The sequence below is a fragment of the Salmo trutta genome, chromosome 22, assembly GCF_901001165.1.
Source record: "Salmo trutta chromosome 22, fSalTru1.1, whole genome shotgun sequence".
In the NCBI taxonomy this organism is placed as follows: domain Eukaryota; kingdom Metazoa; phylum Chordata; class Actinopteri; order Salmoniformes; family Salmonidae; genus Salmo; species Salmo trutta.
The window spans coordinates 34,231,906-34,259,712 of NC_042978.1; the positions used below are offsets into that span (position 1 = coordinate 34,231,906).

At 42.3% G+C, this 27,807-nt stretch overlaps 1 protein-coding gene across 1 annotated transcript; it reads left to right on the plus strand.

The window, feature by feature from the left end:
• Positions 1 to 1,099: 1,099 nt before the first annotated feature.
• LOC115157893 (uncharacterized) lies at positions 1,100 to 27,212 on the plus strand. Its single transcript, XM_029706231.1, has 15 exons — positions 1,100 to 1,322; positions 10,913 to 11,041; positions 11,829 to 11,984; positions 12,130 to 12,268; positions 12,676 to 12,845; positions 13,207 to 13,341; positions 14,074 to 14,259; positions 14,430 to 14,959; positions 17,071 to 17,213; positions 18,777 to 18,998; positions 21,111 to 21,356; positions 21,503 to 21,627; positions 22,834 to 23,199; positions 23,406 to 25,793; positions 26,370 to 27,212. Exons 1-15 carry the CDS (start codon positions 1,260 to 1,262, stop codon positions 27,210 to 27,212), a joined length of 5,841 nt encoding a protein of 1,946 aa, XP_029562091.1. The 5' UTR covers positions 1,100 to 1,259.
• Positions 27,213 to 27,807: the final 595 nt, after the last annotated feature.

A 27,807-nucleotide genomic window follows, 5' to 3' on the forward strand; every position in this document is an offset into this window, starting at 1 on the left:
GAAGCAGAGGCAGAGCCTCAGGTGTCTCCGGAATCATCCCCCGACTCGCTAGTCCTAGTACGGGACGACTCGGACCACAGCAGTTATTATGTGACTTGTTAAACAAAATAAAAACATTTCACAGGTATGGTCAGAGGAACTGAAAGAGACCGAGGCTAAGACTGAAGCAGAGGCAGAGCCTCAGGTGTCTCCTGAATCATCCCCGACTCGCTAGTCCTAGTACGGGACGACTCGGACCACAGCAGTTTCTACACCTATTTCAAAATATTTACCCCCAAAATAACTTTCCCTCTTAACATTATAAGCAGTCATACGTGCTTAGCGACCAAGTTTTTTTTCATATGGTACTAGGGTTTGAATAATTCCACACATGTTGCAAATAATGCTCCACTAATTCTCACTGGTTTTTACACAACAATCCCATCAGACCCAAGACAGGTATGTGTCCTAAATGGCAAACTATTCCCTATATAGTGTACTACTTTTGACCAGGGTCCATCAAAAGTAGAGCACTTTATAGGAAATAGGGTGCAATTTGGGACTGAGCCAAGCTGTAATTCACAGCTGGCTTATCAGATAAGCTGACGTTGATGACTCTGTTTTCCTTTGTTGATGTTTTATCAACTGAGAGTGAGTCTGTGTCACAAAGTGCACCTTTCTTCCTATGTAGTGCACTACTTATGACCAGTGCCCATACGGCTCTGATCAAAAGTAATGCACTATATAGGGAATAAGGTGCCATCTGGGTCACAACCTAAGACAGGCAGAGCCAGTTTAACAGTGTTACTGCGACCGCCCTGGCTGGAAGGTACTATAAAGTATACCAACCTGCCAGTTCCCTGTGTCAGCACCACACAGGAACACACCTTTCAAAAATATTCACCCAGAGGAAGAGAGGGGGAGAAGGGGTAAGGGGAGTCAACTAATAGAGAGAGAGTGAGGGAGAATGAAAGGAGAGAGAGAAAAAAGAGAGAGCGAGGGTGGATATGGGAGGGTGTGGCAGAGAGGGGTGTGGTCGGGATGGGGGGAGGGGGAGGTGTGGTGGGGGGGTAATGGTTGTTGACATAAGACATGCTGTAGGTGTCCATCGTCCCTGAGGAGAAAATACATAAGACACCTCCCTCCCCTCATATTTAACACCCGCCTCATGAATTCTCAAGCCTAAATTCTACATTCTGAGGGAGAGAGTAAGACTAAAGAGAGAGGGGGACTGTACTGTACATTAACTGTCTGTATGGTGCAGACTCTATAACACTGTCATGGCTAGGGCTAGGGTCAGGCATGCAGGAGTCTGCCTGCTGCTTCTGCTGATCGTGGCACTGGTGAGTACCCCTGGCGCTTTCTTGAAATATTATCATTTATATTGAAATGTCAATATAAAATGTTGAAGGAGAGCCTGTTGTTGCAAGTAGATATTTTATGCTTCAGGTTAGGTAATTTGATTGCAATCTGCTATCTTGTATTAGTCTTAATTAGGCATGTGCCTTATTAAATGTGCTTTATAAAAACACCTATTTGCTCTTGTGCCACAAAGCTGGAAGCACAACTTTAAACACTGTTGATGCCTCTTTAGCAGGGTTCCCCAACTGGTGGCGTGGGTGTTTTTATTTGGCCCCCCAATCTTAAAAAAAAAATACTAAAGGAAACAATTTTTTGTGACACAAAAGACTGAAAACATCAGGAAATCAGCTCCAATTGATTTTAATTTAAGAAATCTATTCCCAAGTATTCTCACACATAATAAAGACACGTTATTGTAAACAAATGTAAGCAAGGTTAAAAATGATTATGTTTTAGTCAAACATTATATCTGTTTGGGCTTCTTGCGGTCAATTTGCAGTCTAGAAATAATTTGTAATTATGTTCCGGCCCTCCCAACCATCCGCTCAAGAAAAAATAGTCCCGCGGCTGAATGTAGTTGATGATCCCTGCTCTATAGCTGTAAGAAATTAGTGTCAGAGAACATTCTCTTTTTCTAATTCCAAAGTTGCTTGTGCAATTATGTTGACAAACAAATTCTTGCAGAAGCCCATTCATTCCATGCAGACAAGCATAATGATCATCATTATGAGTGATTTATGCAGTGAAACAATATACTATGCATGATTCTTCAGTGTGGTTTCATTCTTCTAGTCCGTGCTGTGAGTTGTGAGTCATAAAGAGGCTAAGTGGTATTTTACTTTGGTCATTTTTGCATCTTGGTCTTTATTGTTGCCTTAACCCATTAGCCATTGTAATCTTATAAGTGCTGTTTACACTGAGTGTACAAAACATTAGGAACACCTTCCTAATATTGAGTTGCACCCCCCTTTGCCCTCAGAACAGCCTCAATTTGTCGGGCATGGACTCTACAATGTTTCGAAAGCGTTCCACAGGCATGCTGGCCCATGTTGACTCCAATGCTTTCCACAATTGTGTGAAGTTGGCTGGATGTCCTTTGGGTGGCGGACCATTCTTGATACACACAGGAAACTGTTGAGGGATAAAAACCCAGAAGCGTTGCAGCTCTTGACACACTCAAACCGGTGTGCCCTTCCATATCTCAGTTGTCTCTAGGCTTAAACATCCTTCTTTAATTTGTCACCTCCCCTTCATCTACACTGATTGACGTGGATTTAACAGGTGACCTTGTCAGATAACCTGTTGTATAACAACATGACCTGAGGGGTTCAGTGTATAGTCTGAGTAGATAATGTACAAGTAAGTGGATGGTAGTTGCAAAGAAACAGCAGCTCACTCTGTTGAAACATCAGCCTTTGCAGTAGGTACACAGTGTCTGTCTCCATAACCCCGGGAAGGGGTTATGTGTTCCATAACCCCAGGAAGGTATGGAACACAGTGGTGACACCGTAGAGATCCCATAATTCAGGACTCTCTGCAGGTGTTCTATATGAAATATAGTGCATTTACATATGGCTGACATAGCCAGTGGGACATCAGTAAGGGATCATAGCGCTCATCTGGATTCACCTGGCCAGTTTATGCCATGGAAAGAGCAAGTGTTCCTAATGTTTTGTACACTCAGTGTATACAGGTAAGGTAAAACAAACCAAAAAAATTAAATGCAAGAAAAAGCCCCATGGGCACAATTAAAATCATAACTTGTTCCAGGTGCCTCTCAACCGTCCTTAACCCATTCCAGGAACAGCACAATCCAAAACAGAGAGAGAGGGAGAAGCTGAAAAATGCAACCGCTCATTCACATACCTGTAAAGTACTTCCAACAGAGATACTTTTGTTTGACATGCAATGCAAATAATATAGGTCACTAAAAATCAACAGAACACACACACACTTGTTGGGAAAGGGGATACCTAGTCAGTTGCACAACTGAATACACTCAAACTGTCACATGCGTCGTTAAGGACAGACCAAGGCGCAGCAGGTATAGTGCTCATTCTTACTTGTTTATTTAAAGAGAACACGTAAACAAAGAAAAACAAATGACAACAAACAGTTCCGTAAGGTTCACAGACTATAACGGAAAATAACCACCCACAAAACCCAAAGGAAAACAGGCTGCCTAAGTATGGCTTCCAATCAGAGACAACGAAAGACACCTGCCTATGATTGGAAACCACACTCGGCCAAACCTGGAAAACGGAACATAGAAAATGAAAACTAGAACCAAAATCCCCTAGACCAACAACCCCAAAACACACAAAACAAACACCCCCTGCCACGCCCTGACCATACTACAATGACAAAAGACCCCTTTACCGGTCAGGACGTGACACAAACGAAATGCGTCTTCCACATTTAACCCAACCCCTCTGAAGCAGAGAGGTGCGGGGGGCCTCCTTAATCAACATCATTGGCTCCTGGGTAGCAGTTGTTGGAGGTTAAATGCCTTGCTCAAGGGCAGAACTACAGATTTTTCCAATTTACTGGGTCAGGGATTCAAACTAGCGTCCTTCCAGTTACTGGCCCAATGCTCTTAATAACCCCTAGGCTACCTGCCGCCTCATTGCAACACCATGTACTGTGCCTCAGGTTGAAAACATACAGTATGATTGTCATTTGCTTTGTACAAAATAAAAATGTAAAGGCAGGCAGGAAAAGACAGATCTATTTCCATCAAGCAATAAACCGCTGTGATCGACGCTCTAACTTTCTCCCCAGCTAACAGAGAGGTGTGGACGCTATAGGGGACAAAATGTTCCTCTCTAGAAAGGGAGACAGGCCACAATCCAGGACATGCATTATGCACATGTTCAAACACAGCTTATAGGCTATAGGCTACATACCATACACTAGGAATCATCAACTAGATTCAGCCACTGGCAAAAAAAAAAATATTAAGCAGAAGGTCTGCAAATTGACTGCAAGGAGCCCAAACAGATATAATATTTCACTAAACATAATCATTTCAAACCTTGCTTACATTTGTATACGATAACATCTCTCTATTATGCGTGGGAATACTTGATACAGATTTCCAAAATACATTTGAAAAAATCTGGTGTTTTTACAGTCCAACAATAAAAATATGAAAACAATTTGCTAAGAAAACTTGGGGGGGGGGTAAATAAAATCACCCAAGGGGCAATTTCAGCCCGCTGACCGCCAGTTGGGGAACCCTGCCATACAATCAAAAGGGGACCTTTGTGCTCTCCCAGAAGCTTGGCTGGTGTGTAAAACTCACAAATTCAGACAAACGAAATGTCTAATCGGTCCACACTCAAAAAGATGTAACATAAAGCTTACTTAATATTTTTTTTCACTGCATCAGGGATAGCATACACAGATGTTTAAGCATTGCAGACTTTTTCAGTGTGCAGGTACAAATCTTTTTAATTCAAAGCAGCATTTGTAGGGAACACAGGTGATCAACCGATGAGCAGCAGGTGCTTCTAATTGGGGTTGCCACTCATCTGACAATCAGGGATGTGGCATCTCTGGTCTACCTATATACAAGGTTTTGTACCTACACACTGAAGAAGGCTGCAAAACCGAAATGTCTGTGTACACTATGCCTGATGCAGTGAAAACAAAAAACTAAATTTAAAAAGAAAGTAAGCTTTATGCAATATCTTTTTGAGTGTGGACCTATCACATCTTTTGTATATGGTGTGATGGATGATGGATGAGAGTACATCTTTATCTGATCAGACAGAAAACAGACGCAACCCATCTGTATCCATAGTCCGCCTTATTTCTGTGCAAACAGTCTCTCTCTCGCTCTCTCTTTCTCTCTATCTCACTCAATTTCCCTCTCTCATCCGCTCTCTCTGTCTCTTTCTCATGTTATCTTTCTCTCTCTCTCTCTCAAACCTCTCCCAGCTAGCAATGAGGAATTGGCTCAGAAGCGGCCCTCCGGAACTGATTAAATTGGTCCGGAATCGGGTGTCGGACTTGGCACAAAATCAAAATGAATGACTGCCCAGAATCGGCCCAAGTACATCGGTCCGTTTCCGTCTACCGGAATTCAACCGACTTTGCCGGCATCTTACCTGAATCCCCCAGAAGGGCCCCGATGCAAATTTCAATTAATGATTACAAAATTCCGCGATTTAGTCATTTTAAATAGTACTATTATACATTTTATACATACAAATTATATCCATCCACAAAAAAAACATTTTGTGTCGGAGGAAACACCATACACCTGGTGACCGTGTCAGCGTGCATGCACCTGGTCAGCCACAGGAGTTGCTACAGCGCGATGGGACAAGGACATTCCAGCCGGCCAAACTATCCCCTAAGTCGGGCGACGCTGAGCCAATTGTACGTTGCCTCATGAGTCTCCCAGTCGACACAGGTCTCGAACCAGCATCTGTAGCAGGGCAGTTTTCACTGCGATGCAGTGTCTTAGACCGCTGCGCCACTTGAGAGGCTCCATCCACAAAGTTTTTAATGCTTATCAGTTGCCTTGCACAAAGTATCGAAATACTAAAATACTACTTAAAACAGGACTCTTAAAGAATTTAATTTAAATGTTAATTGTATTTTTTGATTACAGAAACAATGAGAAAATATGGAAAAATAAATAAATAATGAAATGTTAGTTATATAAAGTAGCCTGTGCAATCATCTGCCAGAGAGTAGCCCCAATCGGCCCAAGCCACAAGTAATACTTTTGGCCCAGATATCTCACACCGGAATCGGCCCGAGCTCAATCCCCAAATCCAAGCCATAAGTAATACTGTCGAAGACGGCCTAGACTTGGGCAAATGACAGCGGCCTAGACTCGGGCCCCATGACGTTGGCCGAGGCTGACTCTCAGCCGAGTGCCCCGACTCTCAGCCGGAATCGGCCCAGATCCACTTTGCTAGCCGGGCTCTCTCTCTCATGTTCTCTTTCTCTTCTTCTCTCCCTGTCTCTCTCTCTCTATTCCCACTCCCTCTCTTCTTCTCTCTATCTCTCTCTCCCTCTTTATTTCCCTCTCTTTCTTGTTCTCTCTCCCTCCCTATTTCCATCTCTATCTTGTTCTCTCTTGTTCTCACTCTCCATCTCTTTTGTTCTCTCTCTCCATCTCTCTCTTGTTCTCTCTCTCTCTCTCGTTCTCTCTCTCCCGCCCTCCATATTTCCCTCTCCCTCCCTCTCTCGTACTCTCTCTCTCCCTCCCTTTCTATTTCCATCTCTCTCTTGTTCTCTCTCCCTCTCTTGCTCTCTCTCCCTCCATATTTCCCTCTCTCTCCCTTTCTCTGACGTTCTCTTTCTCTATTTCTCTCCCTGGCTCTTTCTCTCTCTCTCACTCTCTCTAAATGTTTCTTGTCTAGTCATTGTAAGAGGATGACAAAGTTGCACTTTCATTTTCAGAACAAAACATTCCAGATGTTTACGTGGACATCACATCAGTACTTATCATACAACAATAACATATGGCTCACTTGTTCGATTCTTTGGGATTCATAAAAAATCCTCACTATGCAGTGTTTGGTATTAAAGTGTAGGTGATAACCAATTGAGTTGAATGATTGTACGTTTAAGGAAGTACTTATTATTGACAACACACACTTTCCTACGACTTAAATATCAGTGGAAACAGTACCGTAAAATAAAGTGTTACCAAAGGCTTAGTAAAACTGCCTGAGGAAGCCCTATAATCAAATGAAATCGACGAAGACAACAATGGGCGAACATTTTCCTTGAAGAATGTTGTCAAGCTCATTCCTATGTTGCAGAGAAGTAAAGGTTATGGTGTTCTATTTTCTACTCCTTGTGGGAAACTAGTCAGATAACCTGTTGTATAACAACAGTGTATATTCTGAGTACATAATGTACAAGTAAGTGGATGGTGGTTGCCAAAGAAACAGCTGCTCACTCTGTTGAACAATTGGCCTTTGCAGTAGGTTTTTTATTTTATTTAACCAGTGTCTGTCTCCATAACTCCCCGGGAAGGTATGGAACAGTGGTGACACCATAGATATCCCATAATTCAGGATTCTCTGCAGGTGTTCTACTGTATATGAAATATAGTGCATTACATATGGGTGACATAGCCAGTAGGACATCAATAAGGGATCCTAGCTTTCTCCTGGTCAGTCTATATCAAGGAAAGAGCAGGTGTTCCTAATGTTTTGTTCACTCAGTGCGGCATGATATTATGCACTATTCAGGGCAGGATGCCTTCATTGGAGTTCTTCTGCACTAAATTGTATAGGGTGTATAGCTGAGGTTCTAGTTTATAAGAAGGCATAATTGCATAACAATTTGAAATGAGATGCTCTTTTGCACGTTGAGGACCACTGAAGTAAACACAAAACTACATAATGTGAGGCTACAAAAAATGCCAACTTAACCAATTTCTTAATCAGCGAGTTGGGTGGACTTCAGAAGTACAAGACATGTAGCTTTTTTGATCAAGCTTGTTGAGTAAAATTACAAATGTATGTTCTTCTGCTTTTGTTCCTGCACCTAATTTTCATGAGTTGCATGTTAAGTCACAATATTGTTTTGAACGTACGTTTTGGACTGATGGCCAACGGAGCATTCTACTCAATGCATCGTCAATGAGCGCTGATAAAGATTTAATCAAAACTGCTTTACTGTGGCTTGGAAATACAATGACATTCAAAAGGAGGCAAAAAGTGTTGTTGTCACCAGAATAACTGTAGATGCAGTATAACGTTAACTATCTAGCTAAAATTGAGGGGAGGCCACCGGATTTTAGCTAACTAACATTAGCATTGTTAGCTATTTCTGACGAACTTTGCTGGCTAAAAACAACATTGCCATCTATCTAAACTACATTTGACGACATGATAATGCTGGCAAAGTTGTTTCCTACTAAATATTTGACTACTTTAGCAACGTCACCGTATTTCCAGGCACTATAATTTAATTTAGACTAAACAGTAGTCAGCCTCTGTCCAGAATGACTGGGTTTATCACCACTTTAGGGCACCACTATGGTGCCGCCGATAGAGGGCTTGAGAACGTTCATAACAATGGTATGATGTGACGGAGGTGCAACCTACGAATAGAATATTAGCTCAAAAGAACTGAGAGTTCCTGCACTTAAATATGATACCCAAAATGAGTATCGGCACCTACTGTATTTCAGTCCAAATCAAGCACTGGCCTAAACATGCATACACCATCAGCTGGAATTCATAGCAAGCAGTAGGGAGGGGGTGGGAAAACGAAAGGGATATATACAGTATTGACCATTATAATAATACATTTTATTTGGCAGATGCCTTTCAGGACACTCAAGGACATCTTATGTACATCTTATGTACAGCACTAGATTTTATTTAATGTAAGCCTATATAATGAATTTGAATTATGCTTGATTATTTACCGGGGGGACTAAAAGGAAATTGTAAAAAAAAAAATATTATACAAGGAGCTTATTACTTTCAAAGTAATGGGCACGTTCTGGCATGTGTCACTTCGCACTGATACCATGTGCAGTAAACAGTACCTATCGCTGTGTAGACTAGGCTACACTGTGTAGGCTTCTCACCGTTAGCAAGCTAACTAAGACTCACTAGTCAACTTGGTTAACAAAAAAACAAGTAAAATGGCCAAACAAAGCTCACTGTTCAATTTTTTCAAGAGATCGGGTATATAAGAGGGTGTTGGAGCGTTTGCCAAGTTATTTGACATCAGTGGTTTTGCCATGAAGGGCCTTCAGTCCCCCTTTATATCAATCACTGATTGCATTGATCTAATTGAGGGCCTTAAAGACAATGATCAGCACTACAACAGCGTTTTTATTCAACACTTTTAGAAATCATGAAACACGCTTCTCTACTTCTACTCGCACGATCTCCATCCTTCAGCTGAGACATGACCATCAGTCCAGTGAAACAAAAAAACGAGTTATATTATTATGATTTAGGCTCTGATGTGCCTCACAATTAATAGGCTACAACAACTGACTTATTACCAGTGTTATCATATAGCCAGCTTGAGACTTTTTAAAATATAAGGGACTCTACATTATTTATAATAAGGGGGATTCCTATATGGAGAAAATCAGAACTCTTATAATATATGAAAATAGGCAAATGCATGAAACAATATTTATTTCCAGTCTATAATAGCCTATCATTTTTTGGAATTGAATTTAATTGGGATATAGAACTTTGCCCTGTGCTTCTCCGCCCATTCACTACAGTTCATTATTTGAACAACATAAAACAATTTTCTAAATATTGTGCCTTTAACATGATTCAAACCTCATACCCTGAATGTTCCATAGTTCCATACTTTACCTGCTAAGCTATCAGTCAGGTGAAACTACATGTCCAACATCCTAACTACACAACCAAAAATATGTGAACACCTGCTCGTCGAACATCTCATTCCAAAATCATGGTCATTAACATGGAGTTGGTCCCCCCTTTGCTGCTATAAAAGCCTCCAGTCTTCTGGGAAGGCTTTCCACTAGATGTTGGAAAATGCTTTCATTTAGCAACAAAAGCATTAGTTAGGTCGGGCACTGATGTTGGACGATTAGGCCTGGCTCATAGTCAGTGTTCCAATCATCCTAAAGGTGTTTGAAGGGGTTGATGTCAGGGCTCTGTTCAGGCCAGTCAAGTTCTTCCATAGCAACAAACAGTTATTGTGCTGACATTGCTTCCAGAGGTAGTTTGGAACTCGATAGTGAGTGTTACAACCGAGGACAAACTAATTTTTTGGCTCCTAGACGTTTCCACTTCACAATAACAGCACTTACAGTTGACCGGGGCAGCTCTAGCAGGGCAGACATTTGACAAACTGACTTGTTGGAAAGGTAGCATCCTATGACGGTGCCACATTGAAAGTAATGGAGCTCTTTAGTAAGGCCATTCTACTGTCAATGTTTGTCTATGAAGATTGCATGGCAGTGTGCTCGATTTTATACACTTGTCAGCAACGAGTGTGGCTGAATAACCTTATCCACTAATTTGAAGGGGTGTCCACATATATTTCTATATAGTGTATTTGTAAGTACTGTGTCCAGTAGAGGTCGGTGTTTGAAAGCAGTTTGGAATTGATGAAAGCACCAGAACCACTGCGAAATCAGTGGGATCTCACATTTTGCAACACATGCCTCGGAGCTCCGGTATCAAACATAACATCAGTACCTGCAGGCTTAATGCAGCCTGTAAACAGACCACTGCGCTAGGGTGTAAAACTAGGCCCTCAAAGAAAGGTCACATGATATATGTAATGTATTGTCATAAAGAGTTTGATTTTACACTGTGAAATATGCAAATAAGGTGGAATAAATTCTAAAGTTGACTTGTATGTTCACTCTTATCTAAAATTCAAAGTTGAATGAACATACAATTTAACTTGAGAACGTATGTTGGTTCAGCTATATTGTCCAAAATGTTCAGCAAACTCACAATGCTATTGGAGCTGGTTGCCTTACAATTGTATGTTGAATCAACTCTTCTTTTTTTGTAGTGTACACAGACGTTAACTGTATAAGATTACCTGTAACTCTGAATGTGCTCTTTTGATATTCCAGGTTATCAGTGCTGACGCAGAAGCAGAGATGCGAAGAAAGAATCTCAGGAGACAGAAGAGAGAATGGATCCTGCCTCCTGCCAAAATCTACGAGAATACAGACTACACACAAAGAGAATACATTGCCAAGGTCTGCTAAACTAAGACACCAAGCAAAACCTGACTAATCATAATGACTACTGAAATAAGCTGAAATCCGCATAAAGTGAAACAGCGCCACTGTTCGCCCCAGCACATTTCTTATTGTTTTTAGCTGTACTTGATTGAGCTTTCCTGGCTGGCACAATGGAATCATTTTAATAGTCCCAAAAGTGCAAACCCACCTCACCCATCTGGCACCCCAGGCAGGCTCAATTAAATAAGTATTTGAAGGAACACAACCACTATTTAAAACTCAGGTCTGTTCTGTGGATGGCATGAGAAACTAAACGCTTGGAGGAATGAAACCAGGAACAGGTTTCTAACCAATGGCTTTGGCAGGCAAGGATGATGGGTATAAGTCTGGGCATTATGTTCACTTGGTTCATGTGAGAAAAGGAGTCAGAGATTACGGTTACCAGCCTGTTTCATCTAGAGAGACATAGAGGTTGATTGTTGTGATGCTTATTTGGATGCAAATAAGCAGTTGGGCATAATCCTTAATCGTGAGTCACTCCATCCTGGCAGAAGTGGTTTGAGTTCTATGGAATTTTAACCCATGATAAACAACTATACTGACGAAATACATGTCATTAGCAATAATTAATTTAGGCATGTAACAAACATGTTTTTAAGACATCAGGCCATATTAGAAACAGAACATCATTAATGTACCTTTTTAAATGTATGGATCATTGAGGAACTCCACAAGTTATATTCAGGTATGATTATCCCTTTGTCTCGGTTTCCTTATGTTTGAATGTAATTTGTTTGTTCAGATCCGCTCTGATAAGGACAAAGAGGCAAAGGTGGAGTATTACCTGGCAGGGAAGGGGGCTGACAAACCCCCCTTTAACCTCTTTATTGTCAACCCCGAGAATGGCTTTGTACGCATCACTGGCATCCTGGATCGGGAGAAATGTCCCATGTACAACGTGAGTCTCCTTGACGTTATGAAGTTGTCATCTATAAGAATTACATGGCAGTTATGACTGCAGCTTATAAGGTGTTTGTTAATATGTAACTGAAACCCATATATAACCCATATATATATTTTGTATTATTTTCCCCCTGTCCCAGTTGACTGGAGTGGCCAGGTACAGAAACGGGACCTTGGCGGAAGCAAATATTCCTCTGCAGATTCATGTCATTGATCTGAACGATAACTCACCTTACTTTGAGCTGCACTCTGGGTCCATCGCAGAGTCCAGCAAAGCAGGTACATGACATTTTTTTAATTGTCACATACACCTGATAAGTGCAGTGAAATGTGTTGTTTTACAGGGTCAGCCATAGTAGTACAGCACCCCTGGAGAAGATTAGAGTTAAGTGCCTTGCTCAAGAGCACATTGACATATTTTACACCTTGTCGGCTCGGGTATTTGAACCAGCAACCTTTCAGTTACTAGCCCAACACTCAAACTGCTAGACTACCTGTCGCCAAATGCCCTCATATAAGACAGATACCCTCTTCTCGTTGGTGCTGTACAATCAGATTGGACATCATCTGATGTACCACACAGTGTTTAACAAATCCAGAAACACATATCAAGGCTGCCTCTTGCCTTTGGAATAATATGTCTCACATTGTCCTCTCCCATTGCCCCCTGCCCTGTGAAACATCAGGCACAGAAATCATGCAGATCATTGGGAAAGATGACGATCAGGAGGGGAGCATCAACTCTAAGATCCATTACAAGATCGTCAGCCAGAAACCAGCAGGGTCCGGAGCCATGTTCACCATCGATGAGAATACAGGGAAACTCTTCGTCAAGGATGCCACACTGGACAGAGAGGTACACTTGATGAGGCCTTGACAGCCCTACAAACTGTCTGTATCAGTGGAGGCTGCTGAGGGGAGAACGGCTCATAATAATGGCCAGAACGGAGCAATGGAATGGCATCTGGAAACCATGTGTTTGATGTATTTGATACCATTCAACTGATGACACTCCAGTCATTATCACGAGCCCGTTCTCCCTAATTAAGGTGTCATAAACCACCTGTGGTCTGTATGGTATTTTCAGACTATTTGGTAGCCAGAAGTGTCAAGTGTACACCAGGCAAGCTCAATCAAAAGCAGCTAAAATATGAAGTGAACCAAGGTCTGATGTGAAATACCAGTATATGAAAGTCTCTTTGCTTTATCTTTTCTAGACTCATGATTCGTACACTATAATCGTCCAAGGGACAGATTTGGGCGGGGCAGCTGGAGGCAACACGGGAACAGGAACTGTGGAAATAAAGGTCCTGGACATCAATGACAACGTCCCCACACTGGAGAAGGGGCAGGTAAAAGATACAGCCTAGGTTTCAACCTTTCCTGACATTTTTTTACATGCTGTGTTTTCCATGCCAGTGGGTCACAATCTTGGAATGATATTAATGATGAATAACAAATATTTGTAATACATTTTATCTAATTTTACTGAGGTTATCCTTCAAATACATACAGTGCCTGTAGAAAGTCTACACCCCCTTGAACTTCTAAAAATATTTTGTTGCGTTACAAAGTGGAATTAAAATGGATTTATTTGTATTTTTTTGTTAACAATCTACACAAAATACATGTCAATAGTGGAAGAAAAATGTAATATATTTTTTAGATTAATGTAAAATAAAACTAATATATTTTGATTACCTAAGTATTCACCACAATGAGTCAATACATGATAGAAACACCATTGGCAGCGATTACATTACAATTTTATTTTCAGTTTGACATTACGGAGTATTTTGTTTAGATCAATGACAAAAAATTACAATTAAATATATTTAAATCCCACTTTGTAACGCAACAAAATGTGAAAAAAGTTCAACTGGGTGTAGACTTTCTATAGGACTGTATCTGGCCACCATTCAGCTAGCACAATCAGATGTCAAACTATAGCTTGTCATTTATATTTGTACTGTACCATTGTAACGTGGGGGATTAAATAATAAAGGGAACTCAGCCTGTTACCTATGGCAGAAACATACTGTATGTATATTTGTTGAGGCTGATCCCTGCCATTGTTCTGTCAGTATGCAGGGAAAGTTGACGAGAACATTGCTGATGTCATTGTGATGAGGATCAAAACAGTGGACAGAGATCTAGAACACACAGATAACTGGCGGGCCGTCTTTCACATCACCCAAGGCAACGAGGACGGACTCTTCTCCATCGAGACGGACCAAGACACCAACGAAGGCATTCTGAAGCTGATCAAGGTATGACCAGACTCTGAGACCTCACTCAATGTTGTTTGGACATTTTGAGCTTATGTTATCTGACTGTATTTTTACATATGGTTTGAGTTGTCAAACTCAGTTCTGTAGATGCCTATTGATGCAGTATGTCTAAGAGTTTACTATATTTTTTCCTCATCTCAAACCCACAGGCAGTAGATTTCGAGGAAGTCCAGAAATTAGAACTTGGAATAGTCATTGAGAACGTAGCTCCTTTTGTTGTAGGGGGTGCTGTAGCGATGGATGTGGATGTTAATGCTGGGGAGGGGGGAGGGCCGGGAGCTGGAGCTGGAGCTGGGGCAGGGGTTGGAGCTGGTGTTGATGTAGGAGTGGGTGTTGGTGTAGATGTTGGGGGAGATGTGGGGGTGAATGCAGGAGTGGATGTGAATGTAGATGCTGGAGCTGGGCCCGGGGTAGGTGTTGGGGCTGGGGTTAAACCAGGAGTTGGGCCTGGGGTTAAGCCTGATCCCAATGGGAAGCCGAAACCAAAGCCAAAACCTAAAGGGGGGAAGAACTACCCGATTTCGATCGCAGTTAACAACATGCCGGAAGGTCCAGCATTTAAGCCCAGCACCAAGCCTGTGCTTGTCTCTGAGGATCCCAACAAAATGCCGAAGGATGGAGTGATCGCCTCGTACCCTGCTGTGGACGGAGATACAGGGGAGCCTGCTGAGGACGTCAGGTTAGTGGGTTGACCAAGGAAACGACCAGAAATTGGTTAAATTATCAGTCTGGTGATCAACAGTAATTTGATCACAAAAGTAAAACAAAAAAATACCATGTTTTTGAGGATTTTCACTAAATGTAATCCATAGACGGGTCCTTTGGAGGAAAGATTGTTGACATATATTTGACATTTTCATCTTAAAGCATAACTGAGAAATAATTAATTTAAATTTGAATATGACATTTTGTGACATTTCAGCTTTACCCAGGCCTCTTTGAAACTCCATGTTGTAGGTGCTACAAAGCTAAAGTTGGTGTAGTATTTTGATTTCAATTACACATTTCTTACATACATTTAAGAATATTGAAAATATAAAATTTTGATTTGGCAAATGTTTCTATACATTGTTTAACATAATACTCTAGAGGCATATCAAAGTTCCTGTCATAGGCGTCGTAATGAGTCGACCAAGGCGCAGCGGGTAAATTGCTCATCTTAATTTATTTAAAGAAAACACTTAAACAAAAATAAACAAACGACGAAAAACAGTTCCATAAGGCTCCCAGGCTATACAGAAAATAACCACCCACAAAACACAAGTGAAACAACATCAACTAAATATGGCCTCCAATTAGAGATAACAACAACCAGCTGCCTCTAATTGGAGGTCATGCCCAAAAACCAACATAGAAATAGAAAACTAGATTTAACCATAGATATAGAAAACATAGAACACGAATCAAAAACACCAAAACACACAAAACAAACACCCCCTGACCATACTATAGTGACAAATAACCCCTTTTACTGGTCAGGACGTGACAGTTCCAGAGTGGGATCACTGTTAGTTTTAACGTTATGGCCCATTTTAAACAGAGAAATTGGCAAAGTAGGCATAGTAGACAGTGTACCCAATCACATCCCTCCTTTTACTTGTATCATTGCACATCCTGCAAATAACTAGCAAAGGGCAACCATTTGTAATCCTTTTCACGTTCATTCTGTCAGTAATGCTTACAAATTGGGTCATAACACTAAAAATAGCAGAGATCCCACTTTGATATGCCTGTAGATTATATTATGTTCAACAATATATTGACACATTTTCCAAATAAAAAATTGTATATTTTCAATATTGATGTTAATATTTGTCAATATTCATAAATGTGTGTAGGAATTGTTTTTAAATGTGTATCTTTTTTAATTTAACCTTTATTTAACTAGGCAAGTCAGTTAAGAACAAATTATTTTTTACAATGACGGCCTACCAGGGAACAGTGGGTTAACTGCCTTATTCAGGGGCACAACGACAGATTTTTACCTTGTCAGCTCGGGGATTTGATCCAGCAACCTTCCGGTTCACTCTAACCACTAGGCTACCTGCCCAGCGGCCTTCGATCCAGCAACCTTCCGGGTTACTGGCCCAACGTTCTAACCACTACAGGCTACCTGTAGTAGTAATTTGGAAATCAAATTAAATCAAATCAAATCAAATTTATTTATATAGCCCTTCGTACATCAGCTGATATCTCAAAGTGCTGTACAGAAACCCAGCCTAAAACCCCAAACAGCAAGCAATGCATGTGAAAGAAGCACGGTGGCTAGGAAAAACTCCCTAGGAAAAACTCCCTAGAAAGGCCAAAAACCTAGGAAGAAACCTAGAGAGGAACCAGGCTATGAGGGGTGGCCAGCCCTCTTCTGGCTGTGCCGGGTGGATATTATAACAGAACATGGTCAAGATGTTAAAATGTTCATAAATGACCAGCATGGTCAAATAATAATAATCACTACACAATTACAGAGCAAGCGGTAAAGTTTCATATGACACCAACTTTTGCTTTGTACAGTAGCATGTACAGATTAAACATTACAGTGTATTTTTACAAATATTCCAACTTCAATTAATTATTTACACTTTAAGATACAAATGTCAAATATCTGTCAACAATCCTTTCTCCAAAGGACTGTTAGCCTAAAATAATTTAGTGGTGAAAATCCAAAATAATGTTATTTTTTGTTCTTGTTTCATTAGGAATCACCCAAGAGTTAGTGACATATTCAGACTCTTAATGCATCTGTATGTTGTCTTCTTCATATAAATCCATATTCCTTACTGCATTTTCCAGGTATGCCAAAGCCTATGACCCAGACAACTGGGTGACCATCGATGACAAGACAGCTGAGATAAGACTTATCAAGACGCCAGATCGAGAGTCTAAGTTCTTGGTGAATGGGACATACTTTGCCAAGATACTCGTCATTACCCAAGGTACTGTAAGATACTTTAGCGTCTAGCTAGGGCTTAATACAGAAATTGACTAAAATACTGACTATCATCTTCTTCCTTCTTCTTCATTCTTCTACATTAATATGAAAGTTAGCCTGTTAGAAATTAGCCTCAACAGTAACTGTCATAAATACTTCTCATAATTCAAAATTATCTTCTTGTCTTGTGCTGTTGGTCCCCGCCTTGCCACTGAATTTCTAATCTAAAACAGCTGGGTGTGTTGCTCAACTTTCATCTTCCCTTAACAAATTCAATGTTTATGAGAGCGGGTGGAAATATTTGCCGGAGATAATTCATCTTGGAAAAAGCACAGCAGAGACAGGTCCTTTTAAACAGCTTAACTATTCAGGGTGTAGGCTCATTGCTCAACTAAGGGAATCAAATGTGATGACGATGGAGTGATGCCTGTCAAAAACAACAGCATGAAGCAACACGTCTATCCATCAGAACTGAAAACTAATCAGAGTTTATCCAGAAAATAAAAATTGATAGATACAGTGCCTTTGTAAAGTATTCAGACCCCTTGACTTTTTCCACATTTTGTTACATTTCAGCCTTATTCTAAAATGGATGAAATAAAATGTTAAAAAATCCTCAGCAATTTACTCACAATACCCGATAATGACAAAGCAAAGAGGTTTTTAGATTTTTTTTCAAATGTATTAAAATAAAAAACAGAAATACCCTATTTACATAAGTAAATACACCCTTTTCTATGAGACTCGAAATTGAGCTCAGGTGCATCTTGTTTCCATTGATCATCCTTGAGATGTTTCTACAACTTAATTGGAGTCCACCTGTGGTATAGTAAATTGATTGGACATGATTTGGAAAGACACACACCAGTCTATATGCGTTTCAACAGTTGACAGTGCATGTCAGAGCATAAACCAAGCCATGAGGTCAAAGGAATTGTCCATAGAGCTCCGAGACAGGATTGTGTCGAGGCACAGATCTGGGGAAGGGTACCAAAACATTTCTGCATGTATTGACTCAGGGGGTTCAATACTTATCTAATCAAGATACAGTATAGTGTTTTATTTTTCATTTATCTTTTACAAATGTTAGAATTTTTCTTCCACTGACATTACAGAGTATTTTATGTAGATTATCGACAAAACATGACAATTAAATCCATTTTGATCCCACTTTGTAACACAACAAAATGTGGAAAAAGTAAAGGGATGTGAATACTTTCTGAAGGCACTGTAAACTAAAATGAAGGTCCCAGAGCTACACAAAAGGTGATATCTAGAACAGTGCAGAATCCTTTCCACAGAGGGTTTAACATGGAACCCAAAAGCGTTGTTCTTGGAACCAAAAAGGGCTCTCCTATAGGGACAGCCAAATAACCCTTTTGGAACCATTATTTTTAAGAGTGTATCAAGCCAAAGTACTGTCCCTGCGGTAACACTTCACTCAATGCTGAAAGGTACAGTATAATGCAATATGATCCAGTTACAATGCATTATAAGACTTGTCATTAGTATGCCTGAAACTGTGGTCTATATGAGTTTGACTATGAAAACATCTATTGTTTTACAGATATGCCCTCTAAGACAGCCACGGGCACCATAGCCATCCAGGTCCAAGACTCCAACGACCACTGCCCCATGCTGGCTACTACCTATGAGAGCGTGTGCTCGGGCAAACATACGGTCAACGCCACTGCGTTCGACGAGGATGTCTCGCCCAATGGAGCTCCGTTCACCTTCACCGTGGTGGCTGAGGGGACACGTGGCAAATGGGAAATAGAACACATCAATGGTAAGAACAGTACAGGAACATTTACAGTGCTTTCAGAAAGTATTCACACCCCTGGACTTTTCCACATTTTTTGGTGTTACAGCCTAAATTTAAAAATGGATTAAATTGACATTTTTTGGTCACTGGCCTACACACAATACAGTACCCCATAATGTCAAAGTGGAATTATGTTTTTCAAAATTTGTACAAACAAATTAAACATTTAAAGCTGAAATGTATTGAGTCAATAAGTACTCAACCAATTTGTTATGGTAAGCCTAAATAAGTTCAGGGGTAAAAATGTGTTTAATAAGTGACATAATAAATTGCATGGACTCACTCCATGTGCAATAATAGTGTTTAACACTATTTTTGAATGACTATCTCATCTCTGCACCACACATATACAATTAACTGTAAGGTCCCTCAGTCAAGCAGTGAATTTCAAACACAGATTCAACCACAAAGACCAGGGAGGTTATCCAATGCCTCGCAAAGAAGGGAACCAATTAGTAGATGGTTAAAAATAAAAAGCAGACATTGAATATCCCTTTGAGCATGGTGAAGTTAATAATTACACTTTGGATAGTGAATCAATACACCCAGTCACTATAAAGATGCAGGCATCCTTCCTTACAGAGAGGAAGGAAACCGCTCAGGGATTTCACCATGAGGCCAATAGTGACTTTGAAACATTTACAGAGTTTAATGGCTGTGATAGAAAAAAACTCAGGATGGATCAACAACATTGTAGTTCCTCCACAATACTAACCTAATTTTCAGAGTGAAAATAATAAAAATACAGAATATAGAATAAAAATATTCCAAAACATGCATCCTGTTTGCAACAAGGCACTAAAGTAATACTGCAAAAAATGTGGTATAGCAATTCCATTTTTGTCCTGAATACAAAGTTTTATGTTTGGCAAATCCAATACAACATATTACTGAGTACCACTCTCCATATTTTCAAGCATAGTGTTGGTTGCATCATGTTATGGGTATTCTTGTAATCATTAGGGACTTTTTTCAGGATAAAAAAGAAACGGAATAGAGCTAAGCACAGGCAAAATCCTAGAGGGAAATCTGGTTCAGTCGGCTTTCCACTTTCCATACACTGGGAGATGAACTCACCTTTCAGCAGGACAATAACTTAAAACACAAGGCCAAATCTACATTGGAGTTGCTTACCAAGAAGACAGTGAATGTTCCTGAGTGGCCGAGTTACAGTTTTGACTTCAATCTGCATAAAAATCTATGGCTATTTATAAAATAAATAAATAAAATAAAACTGTGCCATCTGGTTGGCTTAAAATAAGGAATAAGTATATTTTAGCAATTACATTTACTTTTGATACTTAAGTATACTTTTGATACTTAAGTATATTTCAAACCAAATACTTTTAGACTTTTACTCAAGTAGTATTTTACTAGGTGACTTTCACTATTACTTGAGTCATTTTCTATTAAGGTATGTTTACTTTTACTCAAGTGTGACAACTGAGTACTTTTTCCACCGCTGTCAACAACCAATTTGACAGAGCTTGAAGAACTTTGAAAGGAACAATGGGCAAATATTGTGCGTTCCAGGTGTACAAAGCTCTGAGAGACTTACCCAGAAAGTCTCACAGTGGTAATCGCTGCCAAAAGGTGATTCTAACATGTATTGACTCAGGGTTGTGAATACTTATGTAAATGAGATATCTGTATTTCATTTAAATCCATTTTAAAAACATGTTTTCACTTTGTTGATATAGGGTATTGTGTGTAGATTGGTGGAAAAAAATGTTTTAATCCATTTTGAATTCAAGCTGTGACACAAAATGTGGAATAAGTCAAGGGTATGAATACTTTCTGAAGGCACTGTATACACTGTCCATTGTCTAACTGTTTCTCACTAGGAAGAGGAACTAGACAATGATGTTTCTGCCCCCTTAACTGTTTGCACTAGCACTCAAACCCCTCAACCCCAAAATTATATTAAAACAAATTACATAAAAGTAAGAGTTTAACAACATAAATTAAGTTAATTTGCACTGTAATGATGCATTCAAACATTTCATCCATATTCATGGGGATTCATAGTATCTCTCTCTGTTTCTCTCTCTCTCCCAACATCCCTCCATATCCTAGGCACGACGGCTGTCTTGCGATCTACTGAGGCGTTGTGGCCGGGTGAGTATGAGGTGAGGGTGGCGGTAGCAGACGAGCAGGGCCTGTCCTGCCCAGAGCCACAGATGTTCAAGGTGGAGGTATGTACCTGTTTGGAGGGAGAAGACTGTGGCTCCAGGACTATCAGTTTACGCCAAAAGACCACCGATGCCAAAATTGGTACCCCCGCCATCGGACTGCTCATCTTAGCCAGCTGTGTTCTGCTACGTGAGTTGGGCTATGCTAAAGACACTCATATTTCACACACACACAAGTTTATTAGGAATACACATCAGTTCACATAGATACAACACGTGCGCACAAACACATTCATACTCACCCTGAAGTGTGTCTCCTTGTCTCTGTGTTTGCAGTGGTACCTCTGCTGCTGCTGTTCTGTCAGTGTAGAGGAGCCTTCGCTGACCAGTTCACTGACCTGCCGTTCGATGCCAAGGAATACCTCATATCCTACCACACTGAGGGAAAGGGAGAGGATAAGGTGATGCCTTCTTCAAGTTCCCATATTGACATTGTAACTATTTTGTCAGTTTATATGTCAGTTATAAGAGGTATAGCTTTTATATGTAAAATATTCACAATTACAAACATCAACATACTGTATGTGACATACATATTCAATGCTTTTACGTTAATACACTATATGGCCACTATATACACTGCTCGTCAAACATCTCATTCCAAAATCATGGTCATTAACATGGAGTTGGTTCCCCCTTTGCTGCTATAACAGCCTCCACTCTTCTAGGAAGGCTTTCCACTAGATGTTGGAACATTGCTGAGGGGACTTGCTCCCATTCAGCCACAAGCATTAGTGAGGTCGGGCACTGATGTTGGGCGATTAGACCTGGCTCGCAGTCAGCTTTCTAATTCATCCCAAAGGTGTTCGATGGAGTTTAGGTCCAGGCTCTGTGCAGGCAAGTCAAGTTCTTCCACACCGATCTTGACAAACCATTTCTGTATGGACCTCGCTTTGTGCACAGGGGCATTGTCATGCTGAACAGGAAAGGGCCTTCCCCAAACTGTTTCCACAAAGTTGGAAGCAAGGAATCGTCTAGAATGTACAGTAATTGTATGCTGTAGCGTTAAGATTTCCCTTCACTGGAACTAGGGGCATAGCCCGAACCATGAAAACAGCCCCAAATTATTCCTCCTCCACCAAACTTTACAGTTGGCACGTTCTCCTGACATCCACCAAACCCAGATTCATCTGTCGGACTGCTTCCAGAGGCAGTTTGGAACTCGGTAATGAGTGTCAAAAATGTTTTTACACGCTATGCATTTCAACACTCAGCGGTCCTGTTCTGTGAGCTTGTGTGGTCTACCACTTCGCGGTTGAGTCATTGTTGTTCCTAGACGTTTCCATTTCACAATAACAGCCTTTACAACTCTAGCAGGGCAGAAATATGATGAACTGAGGTGGCATCCTATGCTGAGCTCTTCAGTACAGGCTTTTCTACTGCCAATTCTTGTCTATTGAGATTGCATGGTTGTGTGCTTGATTGTATACACCTGTCAGCAACGGGTGTGGCTGAAATAGCCAAATCCACTAATTTCAATGAATGTCCACAAACTTTTATTGTACGTAAAATACGTTATTTTAAGATTGTGTTGCATTCCTGTGGTTATTTGAGATGTATCAACATGTCGGTTTGATTGTCTATTTGTTTTTTGTTTTGTTGTGTAGGAGGTGCCCCTACTCAGTATTCCTACGACCGTAACTGATGGAAGGGCTGCACTAGGAACAGAATCAATTCAGCCAGCAAACATCGCCACAAAATCCTCACATAATACTACAAACAATATACGTCAGAGCAGTGGGGTCTCCAGTGAGGACATGCATACACTGCGTCGGGAGCAGAGCTACAGGCCCATGGGTATGGAGATGGACTACACCTATGGACTCCAGAATGGTGGAGGCGTTGAGGCTAATATGGGGCTGGGAAGCAGCACCATGCATTCCAGATACGCCACACACACCTCACATGTCAAACAAGACAACTATGAGGACATGGCACTCCCATGTGCTTTCCTGGATGGCTACTACTCACAGGTAAATGGTTGAACATCTTTGTTATGAGGGAAAATACTGTATTTCAATAATGCAGAAACTGTTGAAAATGTCTTATGACCACATTTGATTTAGGTCCCCAACATATACAACATTAGGTCTCGAGCATGTACAATGTACAATCTAAGTTCTGATCACAAAAAAGGCACACGGTATGTCAAATGAGTCTATCTTATCCCCTCATGCAGAAAGTGGCATGTGCATCTCAGAACCCTCCACTGAAAGACAGTCAGTTGGTGTATGACTACGAGGGCCAGGGCTCTCCTGTGGGCTCGGTGGGATGCTGCAGCCTCCTGGAATCTGACAACGACCTCCAGTTCCTCAATGACCTGGGGCCAAAGTTCAAGACCCTGGCTGACATCTGCTCTCCTCCAAAACCTCACCCCAAACCTCAACCCAAACCCAGAATGGTGGAGCGCATCTTAGAGCCAAAACACCCTGAAATCAAAAGAGAGAGCATCGTCACCGCCAGCAATGTCAACATCACCAAATCTTCCGTTAGAAATGTCAATATCAACCAATCGTCCACCAGCACCAGCAGAGTCAATATCTCCCAAACACCTCCCACCAGTCCCCCTGCCACTGGGGTTAGTAACTTCTCTAACAGTCAGTCCGCCACTTTCCCACCGCCCCCTACCCAGACGATTCTGCTGCAGCAACAGCCTATGTACTACACCACCATGCAGCCCGTGGTGCAGCCCCTGATGCAACCCATACAGTATGTACTGGCTGATGGCGCCTCTACTACCAATCTAAAGCGTATTGTAGTGCTCAACAGTCCCCCTGTGTCTGGAAGCATGGGAAGTCTGGGAGGCCTTGTCATCCAAGGCAACAGGGTTATATCAGAGACCTCCACTAGCCCCATCAGTCCCAGTAGCCCAGGAAGCCCCACCATGCTGGGGCTGGGTAGTCCCAGAAGTCCTGGGTGGATCCAAGGCTCCCTACCCAGAGGTGGCCTGGGTGGTCTGTCTGTAGTGGGGCACAGCCCTGATGGTAATTATGTTTACATGGAAAGGCAGGTTAATGTAAGTGGAGAGCCACAGGTGGGGTCTGGGGTCCCAGGTGTACCTTCTCAGGGCAGTTTGCCCAGGGGTGCGTTCCTGATGAAGGAGGCTGCTCCCCCTCAGGGGGTTTTAGGCCTGGCAGCCCAGGGTGTGGGTGGGGGTGGTGGAGGTGTGTATGGCGTTATGCCAGGACACACCTTTACAAGGGTGAGGCAGGTTGGGGGTGGGCCTATTGGGGTTGGGCTGGCTGGAATGGGGCCAGGGAGGGTAGGGCAGATAGTTATAGGATCGCAGGAACTCCCAATGTGGGTGCCACAGAGCCCCCCAGGGGGTCGCTGTGAACAGAGGAAGGGGGCAGCGCCAACAGGTGAATCTCAACCAACTCGGGTTACTGTTGAAATACCAGAGTCATTTGAGTCAGTGGCAGAGATTGAGAGGAAACTGGTGTTTGAGGGCCATAGTGAATCAGGTGAGCAAATAGAGGAGGAGGAAGAGGAAGAGGAGGAGGACGAAGAAGAGGAACAGCAGGAGGAAGAGAACGAGGAGGAGGAGGAGGAGCCTTTAGAACAGACAAAAGAAACAGCTGCGACTGAGGAAGAACCCGTAACTTTAGCTTTGGCCTCAGAGCCATCAACAGAACAGGTTGAGCCATCTGAGTCACTGGAACACAAACTAACAGACCAATCCATTGAGTCAAGCCATCCAACAGAGGAAGATGCATCAACTCAATTAAATGAAGTCTCTGGAGCTCTCGATGAAGAAGGCCTAGTTGACTCTGAGGACCAGCTGTCCGATGAGGATGTGTCCATGGTAGTCGAGGCCTCCTCAGAAGAAGCCTCCATGTCCGAATCAGACATTATAGATTTAGTTGGTACAGATCAGCCAACCGAGGATGAAGACTTTATAGATCTAGTTGGTACAGATCAGTCAGCCGAGGAAGAAGACATTATACATCTAGTTGGTACAGATCAGCCAGCAGAGGAAGAAGACATTCTAGATTTATTTGGTACAGGTCAGCAAACCGAGGAAGAATCAACAGAACTGACTCTGGAGGAGGAAGTGGTTTCAGAATCGCAGGAAGTTGAGCTGACGGTGGATCCAGTCACTAACGGTCAACTAGAGAAGGGTATTACTGAGACAGAAGAGATGATGGTATCAGAAGCACAGCAAGATCAGGTCACAGTTGATGACATCACTAATAGCCAGGAGGAGGGTACAGCTGAGGCGGAAATTATGTCACAGCTTCAGTTAGATGTGCTCACAGTAGATAGCCTAACAGATAATCAGAAAGAGGAGGGGAAGGCACCTGAAGAAGTTTTCTTAAAATCAGAATTGCTCATAGCAGCTTACAGTGCACTTGATGGCCAAGAAGAAGAGGGTAGTCCTGAGGAGGAATTGGTGTCAGAGTTGCAGCAGAATCAGCCAATATCACATAGCGTCACTGATGTCCAGGAGGAGGGAAGTCAGGGAGATGAGGAGGCAGCGCTGAGTGCTCAGATAGGAGAGGTGAAGGGAGAGATGGAGGAAGAAGTGGAGGAAGAGATGGGGGGAGAAGAGGAGGAAAAGGTGGAGGTGGAGGGAGAGGTGGAAGAAGAGATGGAGGGAGAGCTGGCGGGAGAGCTGGCGGGAGAGGTGGAGGGAGAGGTGGAGGAAGAGATGGAGGGAGAGCTGGCGGGAGAGCTGGCGGGAGAGGTGGAGGGAGAGGTGGAGGAAGAGGTGGAGGAAGAGGTGGAGTCTTCCCAGGTGACAGAGGAGGAGGTGGAGGGAGAGGTGGAAGAAGAGATGGAGGGAGAGCTGGCGGGAGAGCTGGCGGGAGAGGTGGAGGGAGAGGTGGAGGAAGAGGTGGAGGAAGAGGTGGAGTCTTCCCAGGTGACAGAGGAGGAGGTGGAGGGAGAGGTGGAGGAAGAGATGGAGGGAGAGCTGGCGGGAGAGCTGGCGGGAGAGGTGGAGGGAGAGGTGGAGGAAGAGGTGGAGGAAGAGGTGGAGTCTTCCCAGGTGACAGAGGAGGAGGTGGAGGGAGAGGTGGAGGAAGATATGGAGGGAGAGGTGGAGGGAGAGGTGGAAGAGATGGAGGGAGAGCTGGAGGGAAAGGTGGCGGGAGAGGTGGAGTCTTCCCTGGCGACAGAGGAGGACACCTCTGTGGTACAGATTGAAGCATTTGATGAGTCAGCACCAGAACAGGAGTACACAGAGGTAGATCAGGACATAGAGACATCAGAAGAGACTGAAACACGAGACTCAGAGAACATAGAGGACATACCAAGCTGGTTTACTACAGGCCTGATGCCAACGTCAGGTGATGGATTGATAGAAGAGGGCACTGTTGTTAGGGAGAGCCAAGTTTCTGTTGATCAAGATTTATCTGGAGGCGCAGACTTAGTGACTGTGGAGGGTGAGGTGGAGTCTGTTGAACTAGTGGCAGAAGAAGCAGTTTGTTCAGCCCTAAAGGCTACAGGTGATGTAGAGGAATCTGAAGAAGAGGATGACGAGGTGGGAGAGAGTCTGGTCACCTCTCGCCAAATCGCTGAAATCAAAACACTAAGAGTAGAAGTAGACGATAGTGAGAATGTAGTAGGAGAGGAGATGGAGTCTGCTGTGGAGACAGTTGAGGAAGTAAAGGCTAGTGCTGACCAACAAACAGAGTCCACAGTAGCTACAGAAGAGGTTGAGTCCCCTAGCGAAGAATTGGCCGAGGAGCTAGAGGTGACCTCTTCAACACCAGAGGCTACAGGTGAGATTGCTGTTGAGACAGGTGAGGCTATAAATGCAGTGGCAGGTGCAGCAGTGGATGATACAGTAGTGGAGGCTGCAGGTGAGACATTAGGTGAGGCAACAGGTGAGGCCGCAGGGACGGCTGGTGGGTCAGAACAGGCCCCAAAGCCATTGGCTTCATCTTTCCGTAACAAATTCAGGATGGGCTCCAAGAAAGAATCTACTCCCAAGAGTCCCAAGAGTCCAAAGAGTCCCACAGCAAAGTGCAAACAACAGTGAGAGCTCTTTGCACTCACAGCCATAATGTGGAGAGGATATTTTTGTATATATCTGACTTTCTGTTTATAGGTTTTTGTTCATTGGTTTTGCTTCACAGGTTTATGTTTGTCAGTCATTGGTTTCTCAATCATAGATTATATTTTATTTAAAGCAGTATGTTGGGTCTTTCAGCTTTTGTGGTTCTGGTCAAAAGTAGTGCACTGTGGCGCAGCGGTCTAAGGCACTGCATCTCAGTGCAAGAGGCTTCACTACAGTCCCTGGTTCAAATCCAGGCTTTAATCACATCCAGCTGTGATTGGGAGTCCCATAGGGCGGCACACAATTGGCCCAGCGACGTCTGGGTTTGGCCAAGGTAGGCCGTCATTGTAAATAAGTATTTGTTCTTAACTGACATGCCTAGTTAAATAAAGGTTCAATAAAAAACATAGGAAGCCATTTGAGACACTGTGGTCTGTGGTTCTCATAGGTGTCATATCATATCAGTTGTCATTCCCCTTGGGGAACTGAGAAAATAACAATAAAACAAACACGCAGAAACCTGCAGAGCGACATCACACATTCACCACAAAACTCTCTAACCATGAGTCAGGAAAAC

Coding starts and splice junctions, on each gene's coding strand:
- LOC115157893 (XM_029706231.1), top strand. CDS start 1,260: ATGGCTAGGGCTAGGGTCAGGCATGCAGGAGTCTGCCTGCTGCTTCTG. Junction 17,214..18,776: donor GATACTCGTCATTACCCAAG/GTACTGTAAGAT, acceptor ATTGTTTTACAG/ATATGCCCTCTAAGACAGCC. Junction 21,628..22,833: donor AGGGAAAGGGAGAGGATAAG/GTGATGCCTTCT, acceptor TTTGTTGTGTAG/GAGGTGCCCCTACTCAGTAT.